This window comes from Quercus suber, unplaced genomic scaffold (assembly GCF_002906115.3).
Source record: "Quercus suber isolate HL8 unplaced genomic scaffold, Cork oak 2.0 scaffold_37, whole genome shotgun sequence".
NCBI lineage: Eukaryota > Viridiplantae > Streptophyta > Magnoliopsida > Fagales > Fagaceae > Quercus > Quercus suber.
In genome coordinates, this window is record NW_027069502.1 from 873,260 (window position 1) to 897,610 (window position 24,351).

Genomic DNA, 24,351 nt, shown 5'->3' on the forward strand with positions numbered 1-24,351 from the left:
ATTTTACTCCTGAAGTTCTATTATGTTTGCATCAACAACCTCTCCGTCCATTTTTTTTGTTTTGTTTAGTGCCACACATGTTTAGTTTATCAAATAAAATGATGTTTATCATTTTTGTAGCATAAATAAATTAAACAATTTATTGAATGAACTAAACACGAATGACAAGTTTATGCGGCATTTAGGTTGTGTTTGTTTTGGGTGTAAAGGAAAATTGGAAAACATTAAACACCGATGATGTTGTTTGGCAACTCAGGCATATAAGGTCAAACTAAAAATTAATGTGTTTGATCGTAAAATAACCCACCCACCCATAGCTCTGCTGTCATGCATGCAAGCCCTACAATTTGGATTGTCTCCTCATGATCTTGTCGTTGCCACCTATGATCGATCTCGTATTTTTTTCCTCTCGTCGTCGTCTCTAGATTGACACATCCATGACCGATCTCGTCATTTTTTTCTCTTGATCTTGTCGTCGTCGCCTTTAGATCAACCCATCCATGATCAATCTCTATCTCTTTCTCGATCTACCTCTCTCTCTCTTTCCTTTAATCACTCACTCTTTCTTCCTTCCTTTCTCAGTTTGACCGATGATAATGATGTTTAATGAATGGTTTTGTTTTGAGTATTGTTTATTTAAGTTTATATATTGAAATTTTCTATTATAAAATTTGTTTGGAAGCTGAGATAACATGAGAAACTAGCAGAAAAAAGCATTTTTAGAATGCAACAAAACACCTGAAAAATATTTTCTAAAGCAATTTTCAAAATACATCCAAACACTTGAAAATATTTTTACTTGAAAGTATTTTATATTTGAAAAATATTTTACGTGTTACCAAACACAGCCTTAATAGAAAATATGGATGGAAATAGTTGCTGATGAAAACAAAATAAAACTTTAAGAGTAAAATTTAAACCCTAAAATTTTTGAGTGTAAAATCTAAGCACTCCAAAGGTAAAATTAAAATCCTAAAATACCGTCAAAGTTTAGAAACTAGTTTACGATTTAACAAAAAAAAAAAAAAAAAATCCCAAAAGCCACAACCCAAAAGAAAAGTCATACAATGCTGTCGTTTGAAATTCCTAACACGGCGGATTAATGGCGCAGTGCGCACCCCACACAATAAACCCCCAACACACGATATAATTCACATTGGACCGTCTATTCCTCCCCACCACCAAGTCGCGTACATAACACGAAAGTAACCTTCCCAAAGACATCAAACCCAAACCCGTAATTTCATCCCAAACCGTGTTATCCACTTGATATTCCAACGCGTGTGGATAATACACCAGAGAAACAGTAGAACTCGTCGAACATAAACTGAGAGGTGGTCAGACATCAAAAAATCTCACACCTTTTTCTAACCTAAACGGTAAGTGACAATCCCTTATCCTACACCCACTCATTTATCTTCCATTTTTGCGTTAACCTATATTCCTCTCCCCTCCGTGCATTTGCTCTCTCCACACCTCCTTCAAGCGTTTTTAACTATCTAAAGCACAAGAAAAGAAGCTTTCGCCGATCATCCATGGCCGACCGCACCGACTCCGATTCCCGCCGCCACAACCACCACCACCTCTCCGTCACGCCGCCGCCCCAGCAGATCTCCAAAGGTATTGCTTCGAGTTCTAATTCTCCGAAGCTTCAATTTTGTTCGTTTTCGATTCTTTCTCGCCGTGATAGTGACAATCCCTTATCCTACACCCACTCATTTATCTTCCATTTTTGCGTTAACCTATATTCCTCTCCCCTCCGTGCATTTGCTCTCTCCACACCTCCTTCAAGCGTTTTTAACTATCTAAAGCACAAGAAAAGAAGCTTTCGCCGATCATCCATGGCCGACCGCACCGACTCCGATTCCCGCCGCCACAACCACCACCACCTCTCCGTCACGCCGCCGCCCCAGCAGATCTCCAAAGGTATTGCTTCGAGTTCTAATTCTCCGAAGCTTCAATTTTGTTCGTTTTCGATTCTTTCTCGCCGTGATTCTCGGTTCCGCACAAAACCCTAGCTTTGCTGAGTGATGCGAGCTGTTCTTGTTGATTTTACTGCATAGAAAAATGCGTCCCTCCGTTGATGTGAATAAGTATAGGCATTGAGTTTAGGTTTCTTGGACTTAGGGTTTTGGTTTGTGTAAGGTAATGCGTTTCGCTATTATCGTTTTGATTCTTGGAACGAAGAGGAAAATAATCTTGCTTCGAAATAGTTAGTTACTGATACTTGCATTAGCTAAAAAAATGCTATTTTAATTTTTTTGAGTTTTTTTAATTAATTTCAAAAGTGTAAAAAGGCTGTTTGTTTGTTTGTTGTCTTTATCTTGAATTTTATGCTACACTCAATGTCACTGCATTGGAAAGATCGGTTTTTTATTTTTTTTGGTTACTTAAGGGTTTTACTAAGCTGATCGTCTTGTTTGATTTTCGGAAGTTGCAACATTACTGTGAAGAATTCAAGCGCGATGTACTGCAGGCGATTCTTTGAATAGAGAACATTATTTTCAATTTGAGATTTTTCAGGGATTTTAACTTTTTTGCGTTTAAGCCAGTGTCTGGGATAAATTGTGTTATGGCATTTGACTGCAAATGGTGGCATTATGGCTTAAATTTTATTCAAACTCGTTTCCGTGTACGTGTTGAGATTTGTGTTGCTTGGGGACTTGTTGCAGTTGATATGTGTTGCTTGGGAACTTTTTGCAGTTGCAGCATGATATCAAAGGGGCAGAGTCTCTAAGAACAAGCTCCTTATTTATATGCTGCACTTTAAGTTAGTTCTTAGTTGTTGCCCATTAGTGGACTGCCATTTAAATGGGTTTTTGTTCATTGCCTTGTAGTTTATGGCTTCCCTATTCATTGTTTGTTTTATGCAAGTTGTATTAGCTCTTGCTCACTCTCTACTCTGGTTCATTCCCACTCATCTATTTGGAATGGTAGCTATTGTTATAGTGAAGTTGGATTAGTCCAGAAAAGAAGTTGGAAAGCAGAGAGAAAATTCTAAGAGTAAGGAGAGTTGATCATGCAACAAATTTCTTGGGATTTGGGAGCTAGAAATTAGGTATTCTAAGTACCTAAACATGGGTTGTGGCCCAACTTATGAAAAGTATCAAAGTGGAGGTCTTGCTGTTATAGCTAATCTTTTTAATATTGAAAAGATGTTCTTTGATCGTTTTGCTCTATAGTGTCTTATAACTCCACACAATTTCATTGTTTTGTTCTAGAATTTTGGAGCAAAAATATCTTGTTTAGAAGGCTGGCATTTGACTCATAAATATTGCTATATCTTTATATGCTGAGGGTTGATTGGAAAGAAGACATTAGAATCCAGGGGAAATTTATATAGCTTCACAATGTGAAAATTCTGCATTTTTTATCCGCAAGGTTTTACATAGTTTCACACATTTGAAATTCATTCAGGCATTGAATGCCATATATTTTGGTCGCATCTATGAACTTCTCATTTTCAACCTAGTTTCTTAAGTTTTTCTCTGTCAAGAAAATGTCATGGTTGGAATTTCTTATTCATTTTAACCAGTGGGTTAACCTTTCATTAAGATCATAATATAGACAAGGAGGGCTTTATTTTTTTTTTTAACCATTCTGTTTGGTAAATGCAGTGGCAACTGTATATTTTATCTAATTTGTACAATGCCGTGTATTTGTTGAGCCAAAAGTGAAAGGAAAATATTCTTAATCCACCATGGCATTGCCATAAAAACTCCTGTTTATTAAAATTTGGTTACAAAAAATGTCACACCTATTAATTTGTTAGCTATTTATGATTTGTTGTTTCTGTATATTAGAAATTTAGTTCCTGTATTTTTTGTATGCTGTGATTAAGTAATTTGCTTAGTAGCTGTAGATACACTTTAAACCTTGATGATTTCTTGGAAAGTTTTTAAAGCCACTCAGAAAGATATGTATAATTTGGTTGGAATCTAGTTATTGAAAAATAATAATAATAATAATAATAATTTGATTGAAACCAGGCTTCCCTTCTATACTAAAAATGTGATTGCTTGATTGTTTGTTAATTAGTTTATGCCAAGAGCCTTGTAGCTCAACTGGTTGACACCTTCTAGTGTTTCCAACGGAGATTCAAATCCCCCCAACCCTTGAATCTCCCAACCCCCGATTATCAAATCATCAAAAAAAGAAGTTTGTAATGAGGGAAATAGGGAAGAATAAGATGACTTGGGGAAAAACAATGAAATACATTTATTGTGTATTCACCTAAGATGGAAGGGACCGAGATATAATGTTTCCTTAGAGTTTTATTATTATTAATTTTATTTAGTGCATTTGCTATGGCCTTCGTAGATCCACAAGATCATTTTTGCAAGATTGTTACATGTATTGATGCTTGGGATCTTTGTTATCCAGTACTATTTTGAGTTGTTGTTCTTGATTGGATGATATTTACTCTTTATTTGTTGGTCAGGGTCTTATGGGAGCCACTGTTGCTAGCTTTTGATTTATATTGTGACACCAACTAAATCTAAGGTGTCTAAATGGTAAAAGTGTTGTTGGACAACATAGTCGAGCTCTAAATAATTGTAAAGAATCCATCTTTTGTTTGTGGCCTAGACTTTATGAAACATGGCTTGTTGAGTACTTGAGTTACTGATTGAAGCATTGCAGTTCTCTGTTGTATTTATTTTTTGTATAAAATATTTTTCTTCAGTGCTTGGAAGTTGGGTGGGACCTTTTATACAATAGTTTTCATTGATGATTATTACTCAAAGGGGGACCATCAAATAGGAATATAAATTGGTGTTTGACTGAACTCTTGTAAATGCATGGGTGGGTTGTGGATCAATCATTATGTTCTTGGCCTGCCCTTTTTGCTATTATGATGAGAGTCTCTGTTTGATCAACCGATTAAATTCTGCAATTTCGTAACAGTTTAAACTTTTAGGACAATTTGTAATTTGTCATGGTATCAGGGTAGGAGGGCTTGGGTTCTAACTTTGCCTCCATATTACCTCCCATTTAAAAAATCCCCATTTGTTGGGCCCCACTTAATAAGGGTGGTTTAGGCCTACGCTTGAAGGTGGAGTATTAGATTAAACTTTCCATTTTCTAACCATTTAAGCTTTTGAAAAAATTGGTAATTTATTAGTTACAAATCATGCATTATGGTTCTGTGGGATAGACATAAAGTATATTTTGTAACCTTAAAGTAGTTCTGGTGTTTACTCTTGTTGTAGAGTTCGAATTGTACGGCAAAACCAAAAATTTCTACTATACTACATAGTTTTGAAGATAAAAAGTTTTCATGATTTCCTTTGTAGCTTTATCATACTTAGGGTGATCTCTTCTTAATAAATGCCTTTACTCCGCTCACCAAAAAAAAAAGAAAAAAAAGAAAAAAAGACCCCTTTATTTTTGGCATTTAAATCCATTATGGTGCTTTATCTCGCGTCACATTACTGACTAATGCTTTACTATGGTTCTAACAAAAAATTTTATGTTTATTTTTGTGAAGATGAGTGATTCTATTATTAGCAATGTGATACTGTGTGTTTGTGGTGTCAATCATTCAAGGTCATGTACGACCTTCCAGATTCTGCTTTGGTTAATTTTCAATTTTTTTTGTTTTAAATTTAATGTTATTATTACCTTCAAGGGCTAGTTTGGCGATATAAGTAACTTGTGCCTTGCAGTTGGTTGCCCATATCTGGGGTTGACCCTGTCCCCATCAAAGGTTGGCTCAAATTGTTATTATAATTGGTCTTTCTGTTTGATTTGTGCAGATGTTCAAGGGTCTGACAATGCTATTCCAATTTTACTTCAAGGGCCTGACAATGTTATTCCACTTTCACCACAGTGGCTTCTTCCAAAGCCAGGGGAGAGTAAGCCTGGAATAGGAAATGTGGTGTGTTGTCACTACTTTTAACAGTATATTTATCTGCCTGAAAAGTGGGCATACTTTCAGACAAAAGTTTATATGTGCCATGTTTTCACTTACTGGGATGTATATGTTATCAGCATGTGATCTTACCTCATTTTTTTTTCCTTAATTCAGGAAAACCATTTCAGCCCCCATCCAGCTTATGGCAATCGCTCAGATATCATGAAGTCATCGGGAAATGGTGAGGACATGCATGAAACCCATAAGAAAAAGGATGTTTTCAGGCCATCTTTGCTTGATATGGAAAGTGGTCGCCGTGATCGCTGGCGTGATGAAGAAAGAGACACTAATTCCTCCATCCGCAAAGATCGTTGGAGGGATGGAGACAAAGACCTTGGTGACATTCGTAGGGCGGATCGTTGGATGGAAAATTCGTCTACAAGGCACCCTGGAGAAATACGTCGTGTTCCATCTGACCGGTGGTCTGACTCGAGTAACAAGGATGCCAATCATGATCAACGACGTGAGAGTAAATGGAACACACGTTGGGGGCCTGATGATAAGGAGACTGAAAGTTTGCGTGAGAAGTGGCTTGACTCTAGCAAAGATGGTGATGTGCATGTTGAAAAGGGGTTGTCTCATGTTGCCAATCATGGAAAGGATGAGAGGGAGGGGGATCATTATCGGCCATGGAGATCTAGTTCCTTACAAAGCCGAGGACGGGGGGAGCCTCCGCATCACCAAAGCCTAACACCAAACAAACAAGTTCCTACATTTTCTCATGGTCGTGGGCGTGGGGAAAGTACTCCCCCGACCTTTTCTCTTGGACGTGGACGAGGCAGCTATGGTGGCAGCTCCATAAACATGCGTTCTCAACCTTTAGGAACTGGGGCAGACTCAGTTGAGAGTAGTCAAGGGGAGCCTTACCGCTTAAGATATAGTAGGACAAGGTTGCTTGACGTATACAGAATGACTGATATGAGTTCAAATCGAAAATTAGTTGATGGGATTGCACAAGGGCCTTACCTTACGCAAGATGGACCACTAGAGCCCTTGGCATTATGTGCACCAGATTCTGAGGAATTGGTAATTTTATTTATGAGTTATTTTTTGTGAATACTTTTGATACTCTCAGCAGTTGATTTGATTTATTTCTTCTTGAGTAGGCTGTTCTAAAGGGAATTGACAAAGGGGACGTTGTAAGTAGTGGTGCACCACAGATAACTAAAGATGGAAGGACATCAACAGATTTTACACAGTCAAGACGGACCAAGCTTGGTATGTTCACATTACCAAGATGTCTTAAAATAGTAACTTGCACATATTTTTAGGTTAGGGTTAACTTTTATTGGTACTGTATTGTCTCAGCAGGAAGTAGGGAGGATATACCACCTGCTTTTGATGATTACAAAGATGAAAGCACTGACAATTCAAGAGTTGGTTCTGCGGAAGGCTCCTCCTATGAAAGGCACGCACACTATCCTGGAACCAACTCAAAAATGGAAACCCTATGGGATCATAAGACATTCTCTGATAACAAGTTTAAAGCCGAAGGTATGCTGATGCCAAAATAAAAAAGAAAAAGAGCACCCACTTTTCCATATGGTCTGATTACACATGCTTTGCAAGATTATAATAATTTAATTTGGTTCAACTCTTGATTTAGGTTGAATTTTATGTTTTATTTTTTTATTTTTTTTTTTTTTTTTTTGAAAAAAAATCTGTTGCTATTTTCTGAGTTCCATAGCAATGTGGACCCTGGCTATTTTGGTTTCAACTTTAATGTGTGATTTGGGTTGGAGTTGAGATCCTTCTTTTCTTAATATTTAGATGGTACACTATCTGTATCTCATAAGAATAAAAACATGTCTCCATTTAAGTGTGTATTGTTATGGTGTTTCTTTGTATTCTCTATCTCCAGGTTTTAGAGAAGATAGTGATGCCTATAGGAAGGTCGAGGATGTGCCCATTTGTAGGGAATCAAGTCTCCCAGGGAATTCTTCTGTTCCTGCCACCACATGGCGAGCCCCTGCACTGGGGGAACGCTCACATAACACCTTGCATGATTGGAGAGAGATTACAAATGATGGCAGGTCAAGGTCCTCTGATATGGGCTGGTCAGATTCATCCAAGGAACCAACTAATGATCGGGAAAGTAATTTGGGTAACCCATCTGAAACAAAAGACGAAACCAAGTGGCAATCCCGTGAGGATCCCATTCTTAAGAGACAGCTATCTGGAGTAATGGACAAGGAACATGAAGCCAGGAAAGCTGCTCAGTCTTCTCCAGAGGAGTTGGTGCTTTATTATAAAGATCCACAGGGAAGAATTCAAGGTCCTTTTAGTGGGAGTGATATTATTTCATGGTTTGAGAACGGATATTTTGGCTTAGATTTGCCAGTCAGTATAAGCCCAAGTGATTTGCCGTGGTCGTCACTTGGTGATGTTATGCCTCATTTACGAGCTAAAGCTGGGCCACCACCTGGATTTACTGCACCAAAACAGAACGAATTTGCAGATGCATCTAGCAGGCCAAACTTCAGTACCTTTGGTAACCTTCACACTGGCTTAAATGAAATTGATATTATGAGGAGCGAACCCAGGCAAAGGCAAGGGCAAGGGCAAGGTTCGACAACAGAAGCTGAGAATAGATTTCTGGAGTCACTGATGTCTGGTAGTATGAGCAGTTCACCACTGGAGAAGTTTGCCTTTTCTGAAGGTTTGTTTTCTTTATGAATTTTCTTTTTAAATATATTTTGGATTGTAAATGTAAGTGCATATTGTGGCCAATGAGCTCTATCTCAAATGATACTTCTCTTTTAAGAATTGATGGAATCTGAGGTCATGGGTTCTGAATCTACAAGGTGTTTGTATAACTTAACAATTAAAAAAAATGCAAGGGCATGTTATACTTTAGCCAAGCCATTTATCATTACCATATAGCAGGTTAATTTCACTTGGATAATTTTGTTTAATTTGTAGGTATGCAAGGATATAGTGGAAATAATTCTAATAGTATGCCCCCTTCGGGAGTAGATGGTGGAAACAACCTTTACTTGTTGGCAAAGAGAATGGCTCTTGAACGGCAGAGGTCCTTAACAAATCCTTATCCATATTGGCCCGGAAGAGATGCTGCATCCTTGGTTTCAAAGTCCGATGTTGTCCCAGACTCCCCAACGCCACATTCAAAGCTTCTATCTTCCATCAACGACAATCCTATTCAGCCTCATCCTCAAAATGCTGACTTCTTGTCCCTTGTCCAAGGCTTATCTGACCGGTCATCTTCTGGTGGAAATAATGGTCTTGCTGGTTGGTCGAATTTTCCTGTCCAAGGTGGAACAGATCCACTTCAGAATAAGATTGACTTTCATCATGATCAGAATTTCCCTCCCCAAGCTTTCGGGATCCAACAACAGAGGCTGCAACCACAAAACCAACCATCTTTAACAAATCCAATTGCCCAAGCTATAGAAAATCCATCTGGTATTTTTACTCCAGAAAAGTTACTATCATCTGGTTTGTCACAAGATCCACAAGTATTAAATATGCTGCAACAACAGTACTTGTTGCAGTTACATTCGCAGGCACCGGTTCCAACGCAGCAGATGTTATTGTTGGATAAACTCTTATTGCTTAAGCAGCAACAGAAACAGGAGGAGCAGCAACAGTTATTACGGCAACAACAGCAATTACTTTCTCAGGTTCTGTCAGAGCATCAACCTCACCAGCATTTTGGTGAGCCATCTTTTGGACAGTTACAGGCAGCTGCAATACCAACAGGGAATGCATCTGTTGATCCTTCTCGGCTACAGCCATCTCCAGAGATGTTCCAGGTAGGGCCACGGATGCCAATTCCCAGTATGCAAGATGACCACAATACTAACTTTGTGAAATTGCCTCCACAAGTTAATCAGGATGTCAATTATAGCACAAGTCCTGAAGCCTCTTCTTTAAATCTACCTCATCAATTATTTGGGAATATTACACCTCAAAAAACTTGGGGTGCTGCTGTTCCAAAAGAAACTGCTGATACCCGTCATAAAGAATTGTTGCCGAGGTCTTCGTTTGTTGAAACCTCTCCTTTGTTTGAAACCATGAATGTATCTGTGGAGGAGCCTCAGCTTGTGCAGAAATCTGTCCCTGATTCTGAATTGCATGATCCTAGAACTCTGGAGCAGACGTCAGATGACACTTTAAGGGCCAACAGAAATGTCGTGGCTGTGACCACTGAACATATTGCAGTATCCATACCTCCTACAAGTGCTGTTGCTGTGTCATCAGCAGGAATTTGTGAGAGTGAAGTGCCTGCGCTTGAGCATACCAATGATGCAAAGGTTCAGCCTACTGGTTTGCTTGAAGAACATCAAGAGCCCTCTATGGTGACAGAAGTTAAGAATGTTGAAGTGCGTGAGCCAAGAAAAGCTTCTGAGAAGAAGTCTAAGAAGCAAAAGTCTTCCAAGTCACACTCCTCTTCTGACCAGGTAAAGGAAGGACCTAAGGCTTCGCTTCTGCAATTAAAGCAATCTGAAATTAATAAGCAGAGTGTCGAGACAGACCTTGATGCTGGAGATGCACTATATGGAACATCTCCGCAGAGGACAAGAGATAACAGAGACGCGAAAGTTGAAATTGCTACTATGGAAAGTGTGGGATTCCAGCAAGGACAAAGCTTTATGCCTGCAAGAGTTTTGGCAGATGACAGCAGAACTGTTGAAGTCAAGAGTGAATTGGGAGTACTTGGGTCTGCCTCAGTGCAGAATACCCAGACACATACTGGACAACGAGCTTGGAAGCCGGCTCCTGGTTTCAAGCCTAAGTCATTGTTGGAAATTCAACAGGAAGAACAAAGGAAGGCACATACGGAAATGGCGGTATCTGAGATCACAACTTCTGTCAACTCCATGAGTTTGTCAACTCCTTGGGCTGGAGTTGTGGCCAATCCAGACTCAAAAATATCTAGAGAATCTCACAAAGATGCAGGGAATACCGAGTTAGGTCTAGGGCAATCTGTAGGCTCTGTGAATCAAAAGAGCAAGAAGAGCCATTTACATGATATATTGGCAGAAGAAGTTTTGGCGAAGTCTAGTGAAAGAGATGTAAATGTTCCTGACAGTGTATCTAGTCTGGTTACCCCACAAGTTACGACCACCCATTTGGAATCTGTAGATGATGATAACTTTATTGAGGCTAAAGACACTAAAAAGAGTCGCAAAAAGTCAGCAAAATCTAAGGGTGCTGGAGCTAAGGCCCCAGTATCGCTACCTTCTGCTGATGTTATTGTTGGTTCAAGTCCCATTGAGAAAGGCAAAAGCTCTCGTCAAACACAGCAGGAGAAGGAACTATTGTCTGCCATCCCATCAGGGCCTTCTCTGGGAGACTTTGTTCTTTGGAAGGGTGAGTCAGCAAACTCTTCCCCGTCCCCTGCATGGTCTACTGACTCTGGGAAGCCTACTAAACCTACATCTTTAAGGGACATCCAAAAGGAGCAGGAGAAAAGAGCCTCTTCTACCCATGCTGCAAATCAGATCTCAACTCCACAAAAATCCCAGCCATCTGTGTCTGCCCGCACCAGTGCTCCATTATGGTCTCTTTCTGCTGCTTCTCCTGCTAAAGCTGCATCTCCAATCCAAATCAATTCCCATGCTTCTCAGTCAAAATATAAAGGAGATGATGACCTATTTTGGGGTCCAATTGATCAATCAAAGCAAGAAACTAAGCAGTATGAATTTTATACTCTCTGATCTTACATTATTTAGTTTTGGATTGTGTCTAGTAATAGTGAATTAGATACCATGGAAACTTTTTCTGGGATAGTTGTGGAGTAATGATGGCATTCCCCATTGTCAATATAATGTATTAACAAAGCCTTCTTCTGAACCACTTGGCACTGTTGTGGAAAGTGTGTCTGGCTATTCCACTCTATGGCCATTTTATAAAGATCAGACCTGGGAGTTTAATCAAAAAATTTAATATAGTCACGTTTATAAAGATCATGTATGCTGCATCTTGTCATTGGTTTGCATTTGTCTCAACTAATTTTTACTGGTAAGTTACAGACCCAATGGCTTTTGAAGTCACGACCTCACCCTCCACCCACATGTTAGCTATATTGCATTGGCTACATTTGATTTTGACTATTACTATCATGTCCATCCGTTGAAGCAATTAAGAACCATACTCATTTGTCTTTCATATTATTAATATATTAGTCCGATGAGATTTGGTTGTAATTGTTGAAAAGTGAGAGTTTGCTGTTTTACTGTAAGCAGGGTGGATTTCCCTCATCTTGCAAGCCAGGGCAATAGGGTAATGAAAAGTACTCCTGTCAAAGGAACTTCAGCTGGATCGTTAAGCCGACAAAAATCAGTTGGTGGCAAATCCGCTGAACAATCTCTTTCATCCTCACCTGCCACTGCCCAGGCTTACCTAAAAGGGAAAAGAGATGCCATGACCAATCATTCAGGTAAACCTTTGCATGATTGGTTATCCTTTCATCACATATACTGTCCATTAACCTATTTTTTTTTACTTGTCTTTTTTCTCTTTCCAGAGGCCATGGACTTCAGAGGTTGGTGCGAGACTGAGTGTCTCAGGCTTATTGGGACAAATGGTAAGCTTGATTTCACTCGTTGCCTGAAATTTTATATGTAAAATATTTCAAATACATGAAATTTGAGTGTATTGGCTACAGAAAAATAAGGATACTAATCCCAAGGGTAGCACAATTAGCCTGGTACAACTCAGTGGAGGTTATTAGTTCATATCTCCCTTGTCCCTCTTATTGGTTCAAAAACTCACTTCTTAATTCTAAAAAAAAAAAAAAAAAAATTGGGTATGGCTTGCCCTAGTTTTGTTCCTCTTGCAATGTTTCAATGGTTCAAATTACACTTGCTGGTCCAGTAATCTTTAAATTTGCTAGCTTTTGAGCCCAGAAGTAATGAGCTTTTAGTTTTACCTAATGCAATGCCATTTTTCTTTCATACTTGCTAGATACGAGTGTCCTTGAATTTTGCTTGAAGCAGTCCAGATCAGAGGCTGAGATGCTTCTGGTTGAGAACCTTGGATCATATGATCCTGATCATGAGTTCATTGACAAATTCCTCAACTACAAGGAGTTATTACCAGCGGATGTCCTTGAAATTGCATTTCAAAGTCGGAATGATCAGGTCACTGGATTCAGTACCAGAGATGTGAGTTCAGGCAATGCAGGTGTTGGGGACATTGATCGAGATACCAAAATGGGCCCTGATGGGTCCATGAAAGGGGGAGGAAAAAAGAAGGGGAAGAAAGGAAAGAAGGTTAGCCCCGCTGTTTTGGGATTTAATGTTGTTAGCAACCGGATCATGATGGGTGAGATTCAGAGTGCTGAAGATTAGGAGTGGTTCTCAATCTAGAGCCGATTGTAAATACGTTTTGGCTTTAACTGTTTGTAAATGGATTTTTGACACTAGGATTTTTGTTTCCCTTCATAGAGCAACTGGGCAGAACTGTTGATATCTGCTCAAGCAGTTGTCAAGTCCGAAGTAGGGTACTTTGTTTTATCTGTTTTTTGGTCACACAAACCTGAGCAAGGTATATTTTTAAATCAAGGTTACCTTAATTCATGCACTTTATTTCCTCATTTTGCCCTCTCTCTGCTGTATATTGTGTTACGGTTCCTTGAGCAAAAAGTCTATGACCACACATTTTGCCACATCTAAGTATGTAATAAGTGGTAATTGGATTACTTTTTACCAGGTAACAACTATGTGTAAGGGGTGTATTTCAATCACAATTTTACACTTAATGCAAGTTGTGGCAAAATATATAGTCTTAAAAGAACCCTTCAGTGTTGTAACTTAGGTTGTGTAGTTAAATTTATTAATGTAATTGCATTGACGAATAAATGATTTGGATCATATGGTTCAATTTGCAATATATGATTAAATTTAAACAATCGTGTAAAAAAATCATATCAACACAGCATATTATTAATAAAAAATTAAAAAAATAAAGTTGGCTGCCTGGCTGGGACGGTTTTGAAGGATGAAAATCTCTCACACCCAGTATTAAACCTGAAACCTGGAAAAAAAAAAAAAAAAAATCCCACTCGTACATTCGTCTGACCTACCTGGGAAAACCGTACCCAACCCTTTGGGGTAGAGCCAGGTCTGCTGTGTGAGTACTCAAGTCTCAAGCAATGGCACCCCGCACCCTAGCAGACGGCAAGCGTCCATAAATTTTTTTTTTTTTTTTTAAATATACATGCATGCGCGAAGATAAAGATGGCGTTTGACCTTTTTTAAACTCTTTCATATTATATACCACATAAGCTTTTTTTTTTTTTTTTTGGTTAAAAGGATGTATTATTAAAAAACTAACTGGTTACAGACACCAAGGTTTAGGCTTGTCAGCCTACAAAAGGACACACCAAACATATCTATACAATAAAGGAAGCAAATCACTAAGGGGGAGGGGGGGTTGATCATAAATAGCAAAATCAACTTTACAAACATCATCCCTTCTTAGCCAAAAAATCCACACATTTATTAGCTTCCCTAAAAACATGCGTTACTCGGACCTGTTGCAGTTGGCCTAGCAACATCTTGCAGTCATGCAAAAGAGGAGTGTAGACTTTGTTAGAAATGCAATTAGAGTTTATGAGATCCACTGCCACCTTGGCGTCAAGCTCAATCTCCAATTGCTGGTAGCCTAATTGAATAGCTAAGGTGAGACCATCCCTTAAAGCTCACAATTCTGCTATAATACTAGTAGTATACCCTATTGATCTTGAGAACCCTTTAACCCAATGACCATGGCTATTTCTGATAATGCCTCCATCCCTTGCCTTGCTAGGATTCCCCCCCGTCAGTATTAAGTTTAAACCACCCAGCAGCTGGCTTATTCCACCTTACTTAAATGGAAACTTTCGTAATTGGCAGGGAGGTTTTGCTCACACAAAAATAGTATTCCCTCGCCTGGTGGATACAGATCTTATGAAGGTTGGGATTAGGTGTAGTATTCTAAAAAACAATCTTATTCCTGTTCTTCCACAAACACCAAAGAGCAAAGAGAAATAATGTGCCCCATTGGACTAAGGCTTTATGCACAATTCTGCTTGTGCTATTAACCTTCAACCAGTCCTTAAGACTATCAAAGAAGGTGCTAATAAGGGATGGGGGAGGTTCCAGCTTCTTCCAAAAATCACGAACTATAACACAGTCACGTAGGAGATGTGAAATAGATTCCTCACTACATTTGCACAAGGAATAGAGCTTATCACAATTTATACCTTGTGCAGCTAGAACACCATGCATAGGGATGCTGCCATGGAAGCTTAGCCATAGGAAATGGGTAATCTTTGGAAGAATGTCCACCTTCCAAATCCAAGAACCTTGGAAAGCATTCCCAGGGATTCCCTCTTGCCTACCCAGTTGATAGGCTGATTTGACAATAAATTCCCCATCCTTTGAGGATTTCCACAGGATGAAATCACTTCTCACTCCACAACTCCAAATTGGGATGGCTCTAATCTTATCCTTAATATCCTCAGGAAAAACAAAAGAGGTAGCCTCCCAATTCCACCGATCCTCATTCCTTAAATTAGCAACAGTAAGATCAATGTTGCCTTGGTTAAGGGGTCCTTCAATTAATTCCCTCAATGATGCACCCCTTATCCAACTATCTGACCAAAATCTGATCCTCGACCCATCTCCTATACCCCAATAGACACCCTTCAGAAACACAGGGAACCCCACCTTAATGGCCTTCCAATTAGGAGATGATGGAAGACTATTCGGATTACTAGCCTTAACTCTCAGACCAGAACAATATTTCTTCAGGATTATTCTAGCCCAATTTGCATCCTATTCATGGTACAATCTCCAATTTAATTTTACAAGCAAAGCAATATTCTTTGCTCTTGCAGCTCGAATTCCTAACCCACCCTCTTCCTTAGATTTGACAATTTTGTTCCAGCCCACCAAGTGCATCCTTTTTTTGTCACTTGTGGAGCCCCATAGAAAATCTCTATTAACCTTATCCAATTTGTCACAAATATGGGCTGGGAGGGCAGCACCTTGCATCACATGGTTGGGGATGGCAAACATGACAGACTTAATCAAGATTGACTAACCGACAAAGGATAAAAAATTTGCTTTCCACCCTACTCATTTATTCATGGCTCTCTCCACAATATCATTGTATTGCCTCCAATTGGCACCCTTATGTAGAATAGGGAAACCAAGGTATTTCCCTATGTTCCCGGTTTCACTAAGCCCCAATTTCTCCCAAACCTCCTCCTTCGCACCCTCACTAACATTAGGAGAGTAATATATATGGGATTTTCCTTGACTAATTTTCTGCCCAGACTCTTCACAAAACTTCTCCAAAACTTCAGCAATTGCGTTACATGCCATGGAACCACATAAGCTTTGATAATCTCACAAATTTTCACTTCATTTTTTTAAATTCTTTATTAAGTTGACACTTTTTAATTTTTTTTAATTCATTATTTATTTGACAAAAACTAATCACAAATTTTCACATCATTTTTTTTTAATTCTTTATTAATTTGACACTTTTTATTTTATTTTTTTAATTCATTATTTATTTGACAAAAACTAATCAAATATCAACCATTCTTTTTAATATCCAATACATAACTTGTATTTACTTCCATTAGGAATTGTTTTTCTCAGAGTGGTGTGCAAGTCTTTGACTTGCTTAAAATGAATGTTTGTACACAATGCAAATTCCTTCACAATGAAGGACGTGTAGCTGAATTTACTCTCCTAAAAATCATATATAATTAAAAGAATTAGACTAAGCTCAACCCATACACTTTAATATCACAACAATTTTTTTTTTCCACAACAGTTAATTTGGTATATTTTTACTAATTATCATTTGGGTCTACCACTAATATCATTTTTTTTTAGTTTCTTTAAAGCTTGTTTTTTTAAATAAAAAAATTATTATAGTTATGTTTTTATTTTTTACCCCTTTAAAGTGATTAAACCAAATACACATCCAAAACCAACGCTAATAATTTTTTAAAACCAGCACACAGCATAATTGCATAAATTCACATCATCATACGAACGCCAATGAGGAAGGGCAATACATAATGTGACCAGATATCATATTTCCTGTATAACAATCAATCAGGAAGAACCTCTTATACCAGGCTTATTTGTAGTATCAATACTACACACAATTTTCATATGATCTTTCTTAACCATCACAGAAATTCATTCCAATATACAAGTGATTAAAACTCACAATTTAATGGGCTTATTTGAAAAAGGGATATATACAAGCAGTTTAACTTTCACCATGATCCTTCAGCTTAAGGTTGGTACGGTGGTATTAAATTTTTTTTTTGTTTTTTTAAATAAAAAAATTATTATAGTTATGTTTTTATTTTTTACCCCTTTAAAGTGATTAAACCAAATACACATCCAAAACCAACGCTAATAATTTTTTAAAACCAGCACACAGCATAATTGCATAAATTCACATCATCATACGAACGCCAATGAGGAAGGGCAATACATAATGTGACCAGATATCATATTTCCTGTATAACAATCAATCAGGAAGAACCTCTTATACCAGGCTTATTTGTAGTATCAATACTACACACAATTTTCATATGATCTTTCTTAACCATCACAGAAATTCATTCCAATATACAAGTGATTAAAACTCACAATTTAATGGGCTTATTTGAAAAAGGGATATATACAAGCAGTTTAACTTTCACCATGATCCTTCAGCTTAAGGTTGGTACGGTGGTATTAAATTTTTTTTTTTTTTTTCTTTCTAAAATTGTGATAGATTGTGTATTACTCCGGTAGTCACCATCTTCTGCCGAACTTTAAGCAGGAAATGGGATTATTAAGTTATCATCGGCTACTCCCAACTGTGATTACCTTCTTTCCTTTTTCTGCTTGCTTGGATATCTTTTTTGGTCCTCTAGTACTCTGGACAGCATAAAAACACAATACATTAACATCGTTGAAATTTTCAGCACAAACCAAAGAAAAACACTAATTTCTAGTATTCTATTCACTTAAAATTAAACAGTCAAATCTTTTGAAAACGTGGGAGAGATTTGCAAAATCTACTATCAATCTTTTAAGTTCAACCACGAGCAAAATCACAAAAATGGAAACGTGGAAGATAATCTTAATTATAGTTAACAAAAACAAAGGCTGTTATGTCATGGAGGAATATTTATCACTTGGTTGATCAGACATTAGAAATCTAGATACAAAATTTACACATCCACTAAGAGAATCAAGAGAGCAGTCCATTGTTCACAAAATTTAGAAGAACCCCTTATTAATTCAACATCATTTTACACTCCTCTTCTGCTTTCTACATGAACTCAATATGGGATGGGACTACAGCAATTTAAAAAACCAGGAAGGATCAATTCAGATCTAGAGGGTTCTCATCACCACTGAACGCCAAGTGGGTCATGATTTAGGGGCTCTTGCTATAGCTAAACACAAGGGAAAGATCATTTTTACTAATGCTGACCAGATACTTTTATCGGGTAGGGGAGGTCAGGGATATATTTTAAGCATTCCATTAGTTATGTATCAACATTGAGGGTGCTGAATATCAAGCTCAAGCCCAACCGCCCAACTGGCAGTCAACTCTTACAGAGGGTTCGTGTGTAAAATTTTCTAAGAAAATGGAACTCATTTTCCTGTCTCAAATACAATTGGTGGTCCACAAGAAGTTCGAAATCTATTTCCCTAATAAAAAACTAAAAATGCATCAAATTGTTTTCTTATATGCACAAAAGAAACTATTGCACTTCACAGAATAAATTAAACGAAGGGGTAAAAACTCTTTCACACACTGTGTTTTGCACAAGGTTTATTAAAAGGCAGTGTGTGAAAGAAATACTGTCCTAAACAAAAATACAGTGCAGTTATAAAATTAGCATTTGTGAAGAAAAGTCCATTTAAGGCATTAGTGTTAATTAGCAGAAACGAATGGAAAAGAGAAAGAAGTCAAATGATCCAAACAATGGAAATTTATATGGCCACTCTACCAAACTGTCTCTAACAAAGACAAAATAGACTAATGGAAAAGAAACACTTATATCACATATATAAAAACTTAATTAAACTAAACAGCTATGTCAGAATGCCATTTGGCATTTAAGAGCAAATTGCATTAGAAAAATGGTAAATTGGTAAAGGAATATGATATAATATTAGGATTCTGACTTTTAGAAACATAATGGGTTTGGTATTAAACCAGATATTAAGGATTAGGCTTTTGATTTATCTTGGACATGCACTAACCCCAAATAAACCAAACACCCACATAGGACAAGTCAAACAATACAGACATGACATCGCATATCCACTAAAACTTCTGGGCTCACCCTATTGATCCATTGTAGTATGTTCTGATCAAGAAAGTTATATATATAAATGATAGTTTAATATATATATATATATATATATATTTTTTTTTTTTTTTTTGGGAATGGAAGATATAGAACTTTTGACATTAACTGAAAAGGCAGAAGATAAATTCAACAATTAAGTAATCAAAATTAGTGCTTTTTTGACAAAATTCAATCACCAGAGCAGACATTGCGATAATCAGAATCTCAATTCAACAAAAGAACACAATCGAACATATATATAGAAACTTTAATTTTTATACTTTCTTAGAAATAAAAAATAAAAAGGTTGACGAACATAGACCCAGCCTCCTACTTAAATTTCTACTCTGTGTCTATGTGAAAGGTGAACACTGAACAATACTAAGAGAACTGTAGAAGCAAAACCCAGTTCCAAATTAGCAGTAAAAAAGTGAAATTTTGAGTAAAGAGGTGAAATTTTGTGCAAAAAAACAAGCTAGCCAGCTCATAAGGTGATCTTAATTCTGAAATCAATGGCAAAAAAAACAGATCAAGAAGAAACCTCAAAGCGACCAGGAGGTGGGTCGAGATTGATGGAGCTTAGGGACATCTTAGCGATTTCCGAAACGGCAGCGTCTCGAACGCCCTGAACATCACTGGTTAAATGCTCGTACGCAGCTTCAAAAGCCTCTTGCCAAAACTTAGGCAATCTTATACTCTTACTTTGCGTGTACACATCCCACATGTGCCGTACCACTTTCTTTCTCTCCTCCACTTCCTATAAATATACACAAAACAAACCAAATCAACCACACAAAATTCTTATCATACAAATTGTAACGACCCAAAAAAACCGCTAGCCACGTTTACGCTACATTCCAAAAAGACTGGACTGAACAACGCAGATGCGATTAGCGTTTTTCCTTAGAAAAAAAGAAAAAAACAGAGCTACAGAGACAATGGTTAAGTACAAGAATATCAAGATCGTCGTGAATGAGAGAGTGGTGGTGGTCGGAGAAGCGAGCGAGATTAGCAGCGGACCATTTGAGATTGACAGAACCGGTGAGCATGGACCAGAAAGCGAGAAGAAGAATTGCAGCTAAGGCCCAGAACTTGTACCGGGTTTTACCGAATAGACCGGCATGATCTGAGGAGTTCTCTTTCTTCAACGTTATTGTTGCTGTTCTCGAAGGAGATGGTATTGTTGTCGGTATAACCTCGTCCTTCATTTGTGTTTAATTTTTTTTGAAGCTAATGAGTATTTTAAATACTGTTATGCTGCTGCAGAAGCAGAACTGGCTCTGAGAGTGTGCTTTAAAGTAAGAGAGAGAGAGAGAGAGAGAGAATTATTTAGATGGATGGGTGTGTTATTAATGGGAGTGATGAATAATAATGTATAATGGAATGGTTGGTGGCGTGTCAAAGGCATTAACTTGTAACAGTTGAAGGTTTAATAAGTAACTACCGACATGGTAGGGTCAGAGAGGGTAAAGGTATTTGAGGTATCCAGCTTGACGAGGGAGCAGTATACTGTATACCTCCATGTGTGAATGGCTGACTTGGTGTGTACGGCCATGCCCGCGTTCCAGTGTCGGTCACACCTCCTTCTATGTGCCAAAATGACCCAGCACCCCTGTTTGACAAAATATGGGGGAATTTACTATTCTTTTTGGAAATATAATAATACGTAGATGTACTACTTTTTTAAAACTTGAGTATGTTGTATAATTTGAGTTTTTTATTTTTTATTTTTTTATTTTAATTTTTTATCGTGCTATTTTTATAGAACTTGAGTTACATAAAAAATTAGTAGTTATTTTTCATAAAATTGGAGTTTGTAATTTCACAAATTTGAATTTTAAAAAAGTGATAGATTTTTAAATATTTCACAAATAGTAGTATATCCCTACATATGGTATTTGGTCATTTTGGCATCTTTCAAAGGTTAAGGTATGCTAGTAATGATATTTAAGCAATATTTATATATACAAATAGACTTATAGTTCACATTGATTACAGTTTAAGGCATGATTTCAAATGAGAGTGTACAAAGTGTGTAATAATAAGCGTGAAATAAGATTTTTCAAACGCATTTTATGAGATCATCTTGACATTGTCATGTTGCTTTTTGAAAAGAAAATTCGTTATAAAAGGTGTATAAAAAGGGAGCTCGTGGATGTATTCATAGCCCCTAATCCACTTAAACTCGACTAATGTATAATCTGAGACCAAATGAGTAATAGTGGAGTGTGATATTACTCGAACCCACAAATCCCAAACTCACAAAATTGATAGGTTATAAGAGTTTCTTATCACTAAGTCATGCTCTGGAGTGGTAAAAGAAGGAGTATCATATTTTTTGTTACTAAAAAAAATATGATTTTATATCATTTAATAACTTTATCAAACACATTTTTAACCTAAACATATTGTATATAAATAATATGCAAAAAAATACAATCTTATACGCTCGGAAACTCGAAAGGTGATAGCTGGGTTGCCACTAGTCCACTGCCTCAGCCTAATTATTAAGCCCTATATATCTCTTCGATCAAGTTTAATTAGAATATAATATATTGCAGTGTATGAATATCGGCTAAATGTTTTTTTTTCCTACTAGTTCTTTGATTTATAGTACTTCATTTATATTTCCCATTTGAAATTACGTGTGTGGATCAACTCAGTTGATGAGAAATCGGAGTCCGTACTGCAAAAGAATGTTAAAAGAATTTGTTGAATGATTAAATTTGATTTTTAAGTGTGTAGTATATCTTGTCCTCTCAAGTATATTTTATTAATGCGATTAATACTATTCATCTGAGACCATCTAATTACATTATTTTCTTTTGCACTCTATGCTTTCAAAATAATCAAAGAATAATAACTATTTTATTATAAAATATTGAAATTTTAATAAATTTTTTAAAATTTTGAAATTATACACAAACAAAAATTTGTGAATTAGATAGTAAAAAACAACGCAAAGAGTTATGTCATGTATATTGTAGGGTTAAGATTTGTGGCCCAAGCCCAAAATAATAAATTTGTAGAGTGTGAATGATAGAGCTAGGTTGACTGTGGAGCTCACAACGGTTGATCACAACATTCAATTATAAACCAACATAAAAATACACGTAAAGATTAAATAAGCTGAAGACCGAAGAGACTTATGATAAATTGAATACTGGTTACAATTCTTAAGGTTACAGTAAAACATTTTTTTTTCTCTTCTCTCCCCCCCCCCCCTTCATCAGGAGCCCTTCTTCTTTATATAGTATCCTTCCTCCTCATCTCCATCGTCCACTTGTTCTTCATCTGGGTACCTACTTGAGTGTCTGTCTTGTCATGTATTTTCTTTAGCTTTTTGTGAGTGGCGGTAGCTGAGGTTACACTGTTTAGGGGTTTTCTCCACATAAATGCGGCCAGAAAAGATGCTGCAGTGCATTTAATACGGCGGTAGCAGCTTTTCCTTTAAATATTTCTTCGTTCTTATCGTCTCCAGATATACTCAGAGCTTATCTTGATCATTTGGGTTGCTAGAAAGACCATTTGAACCTTCCACACATTTGATTAATCAATACTATTCGTATCCGAGGAGTAGGACCTCTTTGGACCGCAGGTGACCTCTTCGGATTGTACTCCTTCTTCGTTTCCAGGTATCCTTCTTCCAGATGGACTTTACCTTAACCGGTTCCTTCTCTTCGGACACACAGTAATCCTCAAACAGGACCCTAGGCCCACTACGTTAGATTGGGCTTTTTCCCCCACAAAACCCAATAGCTGAAATACAAAATAAATGAGATGAAGAGGCAGTAAAGGGTCAGAAGATGGCTGATGTTGTGATCAACCGTTGTGAGCTCCACAGTTAACCTAGTTCTATCATCCACACTCTACAAATTTATTGTTTTGAGCTTGAGCCACAAATCCTAACCCTATATATATTTTTTATTTTTATATTTTTTGAGAAAGATTTCATGTATCTATAACATAACTATAACTTGATATATCTATTAGTTAGAGTAATTTGGAATAGTATTGTTTAACATTTTACCAGTTGTTTTAATTAATTGGCAAATTAGGGAATAGCAACGAATTTGACCCAGTTCTAAATTTTTTTTTTTTTTTTTTTGGCAAAACAAAAATGCTTATATTAAATAAAGATGACTAAGACAGCTTAAAGTACAAAAAAAATAAGTGGTGGTGAAACATCTTCTACTCACACAACAAAATCAAAGATATGTAAAGTATACCAATCTTATTACATTTTCTCTTAGAAGGAGAGTAATGTAATTCAAAAAGTATGTTAAATTCAAACATGCACGAATTTCTCATTCAACAATACAAGATACGTTTTGGAAAATTTTCCTGCGAATGAGGAAGGAAACAACCTCACGGCTTCTCCGTTTGATACTATTTGGAGCTTCCTGTCATACATCCCTTTTTTTGATACATACCTTTTAAGTATGCAATATAGTAATAATAAAAATACGACATAAAACCAAAAATATACTGGTTACAATTCTTAGGGCTACAGTAAAACATTTTTTTTTTCTCTTCTCTTCCCCCCCCCCCCTCTTCATCAGGAGCCCTTCTTCTTTATATAGTATCCTTCCTCCTCATCCCCATCGTCCACTTGTTCTTCATCTGGGTACCTACTTGAGTGTCTGTCTTGTCATGTATTTTCTTTAGCTTTTTGTGAGTGGCGGTAGCTGAGGTTACACTGTTTAGGGGTTTTCTCCACATAAATGCGGCCAGAAAAGATGCTGCAGTGCATTTAATACGGCGGTAGCAGCTTTTCCTTTAGATATTTTTTCGTTCTTATCGTCTCTAGATATACTCAGAGCTTATCTTGATCATTGGGGTTGCTAGAAAGACCATTTGAACCTTCCACACATTTGATTAATCAATACTATTCGTATCCGAGGAGTAGGACCTCTTTGGACCGCTGGTGACCTCTTCGGATTGTACTCCTTCTTCGTTTCCAGGTATCCTTCTTCTAGATGAACTTTACCTTAACCGGTTCCTTCTCTTCGGACACACAGTAATCCTCAAACAGGACCCTAGGCCCACTACGTTAGATTGGGTTTTTCCCCCCACAAAACCCAATAGCTGAAATACAAAA

General features: G+C 37.2%; 2 protein-coding genes across 3 annotated transcripts; one reads left to right on the forward strand and one right to left on the reverse strand.

Moving 5' to 3' along the window:
- The first annotated feature begins 1,700 nt into the window (after positions 1-1,700).
- LOC112038346 (protein ESSENTIAL FOR POTEXVIRUS ACCUMULATION 1) lies at positions 1,701-13,475 on the forward strand. 2 transcript variants are annotated; one of them, XM_024071155.2, is made up of 10 exons: positions 1,701-1,926; positions 5,757-5,878; positions 6,029-6,940; positions 7,021-7,132; positions 7,223-7,408; positions 7,776-8,573; positions 8,837-11,573; positions 12,124-12,317; positions 12,405-12,464; positions 12,845-13,475. In XM_024071155.2, the coding sequence occupies exons 1-10, from the start codon at positions 1,842-1,844 to the stop codon at positions 13,228-13,230; spliced, it is 5,592 nt and encodes a 1,863-aa protein (XP_023926923.2). In that variant the 5' UTR covers positions 1,701-1,841; the 3' UTR covers positions 13,231-13,475. The 2 variants fall into 2 exon arrangements, with proteins under 2 accessions (XP_023926923.2, XP_023926924.2); XM_024071156.2 differs by having other exon boundaries at positions 7,226-7,408.
- A 3,898-nt stretch (positions 13,476-17,373) lies between these two features.
- LOC112038326 (uncharacterized) lies at positions 17,374-20,601 on the reverse strand. Its single transcript, XM_024071135.2, has 3 exons — positions 20,201-20,601; positions 19,792-20,007; positions 17,374-17,820 (listed from the first exon to the last, which is right to left on the reverse strand). Exons 1-3 carry the CDS (start codon positions 20,456-20,458, stop codon positions 17,743-17,745), a joined length of 552 nt encoding a protein of 183 aa, XP_023926903.2. The 5' UTR covers positions 20,459-20,601; the 3' UTR covers positions 17,374-17,742.
- Positions 20,602-24,351: the final 3,750 nt, after the last annotated feature.

What these genes read in the sequence shown, in the direction of transcription:
- LOC112038346 (XM_024071155.2), top strand. Translation starts at nt 1,842, where the DNA reads ATGGCCGACCGCACCGACTCCGATTCCCGCCGCCACAACCACCACCAC. An exon ending in TGCCATGACCAATCATTCAG is followed by an intron (nt 12,318 to 12,404) that starts GTAAACCTTTGC and finishes TTCTCTTTCCAG; the next exon opens with AGGCCATGGACTTCAGAGGT. An exon ending in CAGGCTTATTGGGACAAATG is followed by an intron (nt 12,465 to 12,844) that starts GTAAGCTTGATT and finishes CATACTTGCTAG; the next exon opens with ATACGAGTGTCCTTGAATTT.
- LOC112038326 (XM_024071135.2), bottom strand. Translation starts at nt 20,458, where the DNA reads ATGAAGGACGAGGTTATACCGACAACAATACCATCTCCTTCGAGAACA. An exon ending in ACGACGATCTTGATATTCTT is followed by an intron (nt 20,008 to 20,200) that starts GTACTTAACCAT and finishes GTATATTTATAG; the next exon opens with GAAGTGGAGGAGAGAAAGAA. An exon ending in CACCTCCTGGTCGCTTTGAG is followed by an intron (nt 17,821 to 19,791) that starts GTTTCTTCTTGA and finishes TATGCTGTCCAG; the next exon opens with AGTACTAGAGGACCAAAAAA.